The sequence below is a fragment of the Protobothrops mucrosquamatus genome, unplaced genomic scaffold (genome assembly GCF_001527695.2).
Source record: "Protobothrops mucrosquamatus isolate PMUCROS unplaced genomic scaffold, P.Mucros_1.0 scaffold1699, whole genome shotgun sequence".
Taxonomy (NCBI): domain Eukaryota; kingdom Metazoa; phylum Chordata; class Lepidosauria; order Squamata; family Viperidae; genus Protobothrops; species Protobothrops mucrosquamatus.
The window spans coordinates 40,535-50,780 of NW_015387851.1; the positions used below are offsets into that span (position 1 = coordinate 40,535).

The 10,246-nt window shown below is 41.7% G+C and overlaps 1 protein-coding gene across 1 annotated transcript; it reads left to right on the forward strand.

Annotated features, from left to right (window-relative positions):
- The first annotated feature begins 869 nt into the window (after window positions 1-869).
- LRFN5 (leucine rich repeat and fibronectin type III domain containing 5) lies at window positions 870-6,837 on the forward strand. The gene is made up of 2 exons (XM_015822848.1): window positions 870-2,257; window positions 5,883-6,837. Exons 1-2 carry the CDS (start codon window positions 870-872, stop codon window positions 6,835-6,837), a joined length of 2,343 nt encoding a protein of 780 aa, XP_015678334.1.
- The last annotated feature ends 3,409 nt before the right edge of the window (window positions 6,838-10,246 follow it).

The following is a 10,246-nucleotide window of genomic DNA, read 5'->3' on the forward strand; positions in this document are numbered from 1 at the left end:
ATACCTGGAGATGAATTTCCCAGAAATCATGTAATAAACAAATGTCTGCATCCTCCAGACCATCAGTTTTGGTCAATTGTGTGCAAAAGGGAGCCCATTTGGGGCAAGAATTCAGCATCACAAGCTGCAGGCAAAGCTGAATGAAATGCCCCAGATTTCCATGAATAAATAACCTTTAACAGCCCAATCCTAGCAAACCTATTTGAATAAAAATGCAAAATAAGGCTATAAGAGTCCTTTGTTGCATTTTCTTCTAATGATGGATTGTAATGTTAATCTTCAGTTACTAAGAGGATTAAGTCAACATGGAATCAAGTTATTGGCTTTTCACAAATGAATTGGAACTCCCAGAATTCCCAGACACCTAATGGAGGATACCTGATAGGCCTACGAAAAGACATATTTTGCAGCCATGAATTTGTTGCTAGAAATGGTGCACTGAATTCTTCGATAACTCTGTCCACTTAATTCTCTTCTGAGCAGGAATATGGTGAAGTAGAATCTGCAATCTCCTGGTGAAGATTTCTTTCATATATGCTTCTGAGTTCTTGTTTTGCCTGTAGAATCGCTCTGTAGGAGATGACTTGGTTAAGCCTGAGGGAGGGGTCAAATAGGTCATCAGTCTCAAATCCCTTCACATCCACAAGAGATTTAACTCCAGCCTACCTTGATTTCCATTGATTCTTATCTACCATCAATTTGCTTTGACTGTTAGTAGTTCAGATTCTTGTGGAGAGCATAAGCTTTCAATAAATATTTATATTCATTTGAACTGCCTGGACTCTCTGATTTCCTTTTGCTTGACATGCTCTCCTGTAATGCTGTGTATTCTCTTTTCTTTTTTTCCAGGATCCTGACCCTGTTCTACAATGGAAAAACTGCTTCTATATCTGTTCTTCATTGGCTTAGTGCTGAAGGCTGAGACCTGTCCCAAGCGCTGCGTATGCCAGATCTGGTCTCCCAATCTTGCTACACTTTGTGCAAAGAAAGGGCTATTGTTTGTCCCTCCTGACATTGATAGGAAGACAGTAGAGTTGCGGCTGGCAGACAACTTTGTTACAAATATCAAGCGGAAAGATTTCGCCAACATGACCAGCCTGGTCGACCTGACACTGTCTAGGAATACAATTAGTTTCATCACCCCTCATGCATTTGCTGACTTGCGCAACCTGAGGGCTTTGCACTTGAACAGTAACCGATTGACTAAAATCACCCATGACATGCTAAGTGGGCTTTCCAATCTGCATCATTTGATATTGAACAATAACCAGCTGACAATGATCTCTTCCACTGCTTTTGACGACGTCTTGGCTCTTGAGGAGTTGGATTTGTCCTACAACAACCTGGAGACCATCCCCTGGGATGCTGTTGAGAAGATGATCAGCTTGCACACCCTCAGTTTGGACCACAATATGATCAACAACATTCCCAAGGGGACGTTCTCCCACCTCCACAAGATGACCCGGCTGGACGTCACGTCCAACAAACTGCATAAGCTGCCGCCTGACCCTCTCTTCCAGCGAGCTCAGGTTTTAGCCACCTCAGGAATCATCAGCCCATCCACATTTGCACTGAGCTTTGGAGGGAACCCTCTTCATTGCAATTGTGAACTTTTGTGGCTGAGACGCCTTTCCAGGGAGGATGACCTAGAGACATGTGCTTCACCTTCTGTTCTGTCTGGCCGCTATTTCTGGTCGGTCCCCGAGGAGGAGTTCCTGTGTGAACCCCCCCTCATTACTAGGCACACGCATGAGCTCAGAGTGCTAGAGGGCCAAAGAGCCATCCTGAGATGTAAAGCCCGTGGTGACCCCGAGCCTGCTATACATTGGATTTCCCCAGAAGGCAAGCTGATTTCTAATGCAACCCGGTCTCTGGTATACGACAACGGAACACTTGACATTCATATCACGACCATGAAGGATACAGGCTCTTTCACCTGTATTGCTTCCAACCCAGCGGGGGAAGACACCCAGTCTGTAGATCTTCACATAATCAAACTGCCTCACATAGTAAACAGCACAAACCACATCCATGAGCCAGATCCTGGCTCCTCGGATATATCAACTTCGACCAAATCTGGCTCAAATGCAAGCAGTAGCAACGGGGAAACAAAAATTAGCCAGGACAAGAAGGTGGTGATAGCAGAAGCCACATCATCCACTGCCCTGCTTAAATTTAATTTCCAAAGGAATATACCCGGGATACGTATGTTCCAAATTCAGTATAACGGAACATATGATGATTCGCTTGTTTACAGGTAGGGGATTCTGGCCCAGCTGAATTCCAGAAAAGTGAGGAATGAAACTGTATTCCTTTTGCCTGTTGGACAGATGGTTAAATATATAGGTTGGGATGGAAAGAGTGATAATGTAACAACCTCCTGCAAGGAGAAACAACACAAAGAGGTTGCCTAGCTTGTGTGGTAGCAGAATGGCTCACAAGCATAATCTGATTCCAAGAACTCTGTTTTCTTTAAAGTTTGCAGAATAACGTTGAATGGTTTGTGGGTCTACTTCTTTAGTTTGTCACTCCACAATTACACTACTGTATTTGTTGACAATTAGCATAATCATCTTTTGAAGGATTTGGGGTATTGTCAGTCCTGTGTTTGGAAAGCATGGCTGTTGGCTTCCTGAGATATTTCTCCATAGTTTATGTAACTGATCTCTAACTGCTGAATTGCTCACTGGAATCATATAAGGAAAGGAATGATGGGTGGTACATTTGCTTTGGATATGATATGAACTCTTATCCCAGTCAGAGTTGGCATTCTTGTCTTTAGAAAAGGAAAAAAATATGCCACAGGGGAGAGAATGACCGATCAGGTACTAGGGTTGGGTGATGCTTTGGAAGTAATCCAGAAAAGGTAATCCGTATGTGAGAGCATGAAAGTAGCACCTCTCTGTAACCTTTTAAAGCAGCTGTGTCCAATCTGTGGTCCTGGACAGCTAGTAATGCGGCTCCACAAGGTTGCAAACTTTTAACATTATTATATAATTTATATTCATTAACTATATTCTATATTTTACATGCATCCTAGGACATTTCCTCTTCACTCAATATGTCCCAGGCAAGCCAAAAGGTTGGACAACAATGCTTTAAAACAGGGGTGGGGAACAGTGGCCCTTTTATGACTTGTGGACTTCAAGCCCCAGAATTCCTCAGCCAGTGTGCCTAGCTGAGGAATTCTGGGAGTTGAAGTCCATAAGTCATAAAAGGGCCAAGTTTGAAGACCCCTGGCTTAGGAGTATAACCTAGATCAGGGGTAGGGAACCTTGGCTCTTTTATAATTTGTAGACTTCAACTCCCAGAATTCCTGAGACAGTATGGCTGGTTCAGGAATTCTGGGTATTGAAGTCCACAAGTTATAAAAGAGCCAAGGTTCCCTACCCCTGACCTAGATGATAATATGCCTCCATATGTTCCTGCCCAAATGTTAAGAACAGCTGATGATGGTCTATTAAAACAGAGAATTTTATTTCCTCGGGCTGTTAGATTCATTACTGTTTTTATGCTCTGGTTATTTGTGAATGTTCTAAGCAACTCTGAGAATTTTAGCAAACTGAAAAGCAGGATCTGTTTTTTTTTAAATAAACCAATTAATAAATAAATGAGAGCTATTAGACCTTGGCTTCAGTCCAGAGTGAGGCCTGAGTGATTGTCCTCTTTTATGGGCAAAGGGCAGTGTAGTTTTCAGCCTTGAAGTCTTATTTATTTAAATTTGTTTTATTTTTGTACAAATCCTTGTTGAACTTTAATCCTTCAAGGTAATCCGGTTAACTTAGCTAGACTGCTAAGAAGACATTAATACCCTCTGTTTGGGATGACAGTAGAAACAGTTCCAAAAAAAGATGCCTGTATTTGCCTCTCAGGAAAACTCCAATTATTCAATCTCATTTGGGGCAGAGAGGAAAAGAGCATGCAGGCAACAATTTTGATTTGTTAAACAGAGATTTGCTCTGAAAACTATTAATGGAGCAGTTACAGTACAAGAATAGTTTGTCGTTTAATATCTTTTTTAAAAAATGCCATATCTTTGGATGGGAGCTGGTCCTGCAGATTAAAAGAATCAGGAGCAACCCCTCCCCCCACTTAAAAAACACCAAATCAAGATGATGGTGGTGAGGGGGCTGCAATAAGCATATCATTTTCTGATCATTTAAGCAAAATATGTGCAAGGATGATTGAGATTAAAGTATAGTTACTGTTAATACTTTTAAAAGTATATAAATAAAAAGAAAGAAATAGAAGAGTGGTATATGGGAAAGATGTTTCATTACTCAACTAGCTAATATCATCAGTGCACTGATGATGTTACCTAGCTGGGTAATGAAAAGTCTGCAAGAAAACAACTAAGCTCAGAGAGCACTAAGGGTCCCACAGTTCAATCCTGATTTACAAATATTCTCTTCTATTGATATGGAAAAGCTGCTATATAAAATAAGGTTTTAATTGAATCTCTGATCCTGGCTTTTTAATGACTCTAAGAATGTCCTTGGGGCCACTTTGGTCTGGAGTTTGGTCACCTGTTGTGTGCATGCACTACTCTCTCTCAGATAGAAGGAGGATATTTGATTCTATAAGCTGGGATAAAGACAGTGTAACAGTTCAGGTGCTATAATTCCAGCACAGAACAAAGCCTTGGAATTAATTTTGCTGCTTACCCCCCAGCTCTAGAGATCTATTTGTTCATCTGGGGAAAAATATGCTACCAACCCATCCCTTAGAACAGGGGTCTTCAAACTTGGCAACTTTAAGACTTGTGGACTTCAACTCCTAGAATTCTGGGAGTTGAAGTCCACAAGTCTTAACGTTGCCAAGTTTGAAGACCCTTGCCTTAGAAAGTGGTTGTGGAGATCACATTTACTTTCCTTCCACTCCAGGAAGAGCAGTGCATATGGATTAGGATGGAGATTGAGGGACTATGAGTTCCGTGCTGAGGAGGGCAGCTAGATATATCAAATGAACGAATGTATGAATAAATAAATAATTAAATGTCTAATCAAACTTGCTTCTGAGCTCACGAGAAGCAAAAGGAGAAACGATGGTGGTAGCCAAGCAGCTCCCAGCCCATTTAGGTTACCCCTGGGCCTTGTTTCCAAATTTTCAAAAAAAAAAAAAAGGCAGGGAGGGGGGGAGAATAAATAGCATGAGCCTCTATGCAGACTTACAGTTCAACATAACTGTTTGAAGAATGCTTTGGGGAACTTTGGGAGCTGCGTACTTAAATTTAATAAATGGAAGAACTTCTATATTCTAAAGGAAACATGAAAGCAAGAAGTGTAATTATTTTGGCCTCTTCCTGCCTTTCACACTAGCCTGAGCTTTGGATAATATCTATCCTTTCATCTGGATTTGCTTTATTCCTATATTAGATGGATGCTTTCAGTATGATTTGGAATTGCTTCAGCATTTTTAATCAACGGATTGTTTTGAATAGTTGAGAAAACATCCCATCTATAGACTATATTGAAATGCTATTTTCTACTGTGCCATGGGCTAGTGCATATTTAAAACACTGACAGCCCTAGATTTATGTTTGATAACCTGGGGCAAGAGACATAATGTCTGGCAACAGAGTATGTTTTTGAGGAGGAAGTACATGGGGAATCTTCCAGTGCTCTGGCAATAGTTTTCACTTTCCCTGTCCTTATTTAACCTAGTGTCAAACTCTGCTTTATTTAGATTTATTGTGTCAAATGGAAAAGGAAAAACAAAAGTTCCTTTCCATCCTATGTTCTCAGTTTTATTGGGACTGCATCTCCCATCACAGCTAGGAGGCACTGGGAAAGCAGGCATGGGCAGAGCATCTGGAGATCCACTTCATGGTATATCCTCTCTATCCAATGTATTAATCTATGTCTTATCCTATCATCTTGTAGAATGATACCTCCCATGAGCAAGACCTTCCTGGTCAACAACTTGGCTGCGGGGACGATGTACGACTTGTGTGTCTTAGCAATCTATGACGATGGCATCACCTCCTTGACAGCTACTCGCGTGGTGGGGTGCACCCAGTTCACGACAGAGCAGGACTACGTGCGCTGCCATTTCATGCAGTCCCAGTTCCTGGGTGGGACCATGATCATCATAATCGGAGGGATTATCGTGGCTTCTGTCCTGGTCTTCATCATCATCCTCATGATTCGCTATAAGGTGTGTAACAACGGCGGGCACCACAAGGTGACCAAGGTCAGCAACGTTTACTCCCAGACCAACGGGGCTCAGGCCCAGGGGTGCAGTGGAGCCGTCATGCCCCAGTCTGGGTCCAAGCAGGCCGTGGGGCGTGAGGAGAGCCTGCAGTGCTGCAAAGTCAGCAACGACAGTGTGGCACAGTCGTCGGAAGCCTGCTGCAGCCAGGACTCCTCCACTGCTACCTCCTCTTTGCCTCCCATGTGGACTCCTGGCCCTCCCACTTCCCAAAAGCTGAAGCGTAAGCCCATGCCAAAGCCCAGCAGTGATCCTCCACCGCCGAGCGAAGGCGCCGCTACCAGCCTAGAATCCCAGAACACTAATCGCAACAACTCAACTGCTCTGCAGTTGGCTAGCCAAACCCCAGACTATGCCAAAGGGGGCTCCCAGTACAAAAGAGCACAAGCCAAGTCAAGTAAGTTCCTCACTTTGCCAGCTGACCCATCCCGGGCAAAACGCAGGTACTCCCTGAATGGAGAATTAATGGAATACCATTGTTATATTAACTCCTCAAATGCAGGTGGATTTTGGTCTAAGCGGAGCTTGTCTATGAATGGGATGCTAATGCAGACAGACTGTTCCAATGTGGATAGTGGCAAAGCAACTTTCTCAAGTTCTGAGTGGATATTGGAAAGCACTGTGTGATCAGCTGTGATGTGTGGTTTTTTTTTTCTAAATTAAAAAAAGTACGGAGTACCCCATCCTCCAAACATTATTGGAAAACGTGTATCCATTCCAGCAGTTTGCATTTTCCACCCTTATTGTTTTTTGGGCAGAGTTGGGCTCAAACCACCAGGCCCTTCCACTTGTTCCCATTTGGGTTTTCTTGGTTTTAGTATAACAACCGAAGGCAAATATCTTGTTCAAAGAGCTCATTTTTTTAAAAAAAAAAAGTGATCAAGGAAAAAGCACGAAATGACACTAGTGCCTTCCTTTTTCCTTGGATTGGCATCTTGGTTCTCCAGTGGCAGATCAAGAACAAAAGCACATGGGCAGAAAAGGCCTTGTGTGGAGGCCATTTGTCTTTCCTCTACACCAACCATTTAATGGATCAATCATGATACAAAAAGAATATTTTTTAAAGCAATCTTGAGTGTCTTTTTCTTCCCTCTCTCCCCCCACCCTCCCCCCGTGGTAATGGTGTTGCCTTCATTTTCAGGCAAATGCTGTAAAATCTCAACAACTCTATGTTGTTATATTGTGTAAAATAAAATATTCCGTAACTACACTCAGTCAGTGTTACAAGAAGTTCCCCCCCACACACACACAGCTTGAATCATGGCTCAGGTGTTCTGGTGAGTGATGTGACTGCCCCATCTGTCTGGCGGATGGAAAGAAGGGGGAATAGCTTGATCTCCTGGGATCAGGTATGCTGGATTTCACTCCTGATGGTTTCTGTACTTTGCCAGCTGAGGCCCAGTTCCGAACGAAACTCCTGGGCGCAGGAATATCAAAGTTTTACAGCTTGAGAAGTTGGTTGTGCAAATCAAGAAGGTTCTCTGCCTGAATGGGAGGCTGGGAGAGCTTTTGATCTCTAGCAGCTGTAGAGCGAGCAAAAGCTTCTTTCTATCTTTAGCTTCTAAGTGAAATGGTGTCGAAGAGTGTCCGAATTTCCTTTTGTTCATTTCCTGTTGATAGCTGAGATGTATTGCCAGGATTGAGTCGGTGACATTTAGATTTGATAAAGTTGATCTCATGTTGCTTTGAAAGGCAACGAATCTATGCTGCAGAGCGGATGCTACTCAGCATAACAAAAGGGGATGGGAGATTAGTCAGAACAGTTTCCCCATACTACAGTGCTCTCAGGCTTTATTGAGGCTCCAACCTGAGAGCCAACAGCCAACATGGTTGGAAATTTGGCTTCTGCATTATTTCATCTTGATTTTGGAGGGTCATAAAAACATTCTCAATCCTTTGTTCTTTTGGCTGAAGTGGAAAATATGCATATTAATGCGCATGGCAAAGTTTACCAAATTTTTCAGAGTTCCCATTCAAGTTGTTGAGGTATTATCAGGAAATTTAAAAATGTGCTTTTTGATTCATTTTTGTTTGGATGCTATGGTATAATCATGGGATTGAAACTTTTATGACCTCTTTTCAGTGCTTAAATGAATAAGACATGTTTTGATTATACTCAAAAGAGTTGCAAATTTTGCATTTCATCAGACTCAAAATTAATATAATTTTTTTTCAAGCAATTGGAAGACAAATTGAAACTGGGAGTGGGAGTGATCTGATTAGCAACCAGGCTTGCTTTCCCCCAAAACTCCAAAAGTGTTTCACAGAAGAATATTAATATTATCTAACTCTCATCCCACATGATCCACTGTTCGTACCCCAAATCTTCTCATACATGACATTTTTGTTGTATAACTCAATTTGTAAGTTTGCAGGATACAAGTCATATGTATCACTCGCTGAATTTCAAAGACTGCTCTCAAATGGTGCAGCCTCGCTTGCTTTTTGGCAGAATTCAAGGAGATCAGTCAAACTAACACAGGGAAGGCACTGGCTTATATTCTGTGGGGTCCATTACTCAAGCAGTAAAAATATAACCTGGCATTATCATATAAGACCATTGATTTAAGAGGTTTATCAAGATTCAGCAATGAGCCATTCTGGGCAGTTCTCTCAAATTAAGTATGAAGGATGTAAGTATGGTTTCCAGAACTCCTTGTAGTAGTAAATGCCATGCTTGAACTGCTGTGGAAAATTGCTATTTAGATTAGACAGTGTAGTAAGGCTTGGCCTTGTTCTCCATTAATAGTCCTCCTGCTTACGTTATATGTTTGACTTAATCAATGGATGTGTGACGAATGTTAATATGTTTTGCAAACTACGGGCCATAGTGAATCGATCCACCCATTTTTTCCAGGATTGATTTGGAGCTAATGTAACATTCACTGCTCCAGTAATATTGCCTGAGCATTAATTGTCCTTTCTGTTGTCCATGATTGAGATGAATCTTTGAGAGGACCTTCTTTCTTTGGTCTTCCCTAAGTACAATCTCCTGGGATGGTTTGGTTTTCCTTCACACCTCTGTGATCACACTGGGATGGAAAAGGAAGCTGTAAATATGGTATGCCAATCCCAGTCATATTATTTGTGATATATATTTAAATATATATCTATCTTTTTCAAAATGACTCTTGGCTGACTGTTCAAGACTGCATTGATAGTGCATGACAGTAGGTCTGTTGATCGGGGATTACTGAGTCAGTTGTGTTGTTCAAACATAGCTGCTGTGAAGCAGTTGCTTAAAAGAGCAGATTTCACTGGACTGGACAAGTTGTTATTTTTAAAATCTGTATCAGTGCACCATTATTTAAATATTTGGAGGGGGGGTTTACTGAAAAAAATCTAGAGTCAGAAAAAGACCCTTTCCAGTATTTGATTTTTTGATTAGGTTGCCAAGCAAGTTGTTATCTTTCATTTCTGTCTTCTTTTTTCCATTTTCCTTCTCACACTGAGGGCCAATTTTAGGTGGCAATAGGGCAATTTCTGCCCAGTGACATGGCAGCATATTTGACCTTGGCTGATCTTGAAAAGCTAAGCAAAATCAAACTAGTATTTAGAAAGAAGATCACCAGAAAATCCAAGATGAACTAACAAATTAGGGTAGGAAGCCAAATAACCAACTAGCTGGCTTGAAAGAAGTCAGTGGCAAGAAGCCTGCATGTCGACAAAGTCACCAGGAACAATCAAATTTGTGAATACATGTAGATTTCCAATTGTGCCTCTTGATTCTTTTCTCCCAAAATGTTTGTGTTTCAGCCTTATTTCTGTACTTGAAAATATATTTGGCAGACTTCATTGGGTTGGCAGATGTGCTAATTCAATCCCTCCCCTCCCACCAAGGATTTCTGGTCACAGTGCCAATTCACTGCTGAGACATTAGCCAGCTCTGTACATTGTATGACCTATTTGCATTTCAGTTGATGCAGCATTGAGCAAGAGAAGTTGAGTTGATTTCTTCTATCGTTGATAGTCTTCTCAAATGAAACCTTGTGGGAGATGGTCAGCTTTTGAGTTGGGTTATCCATAGAGCGACTAT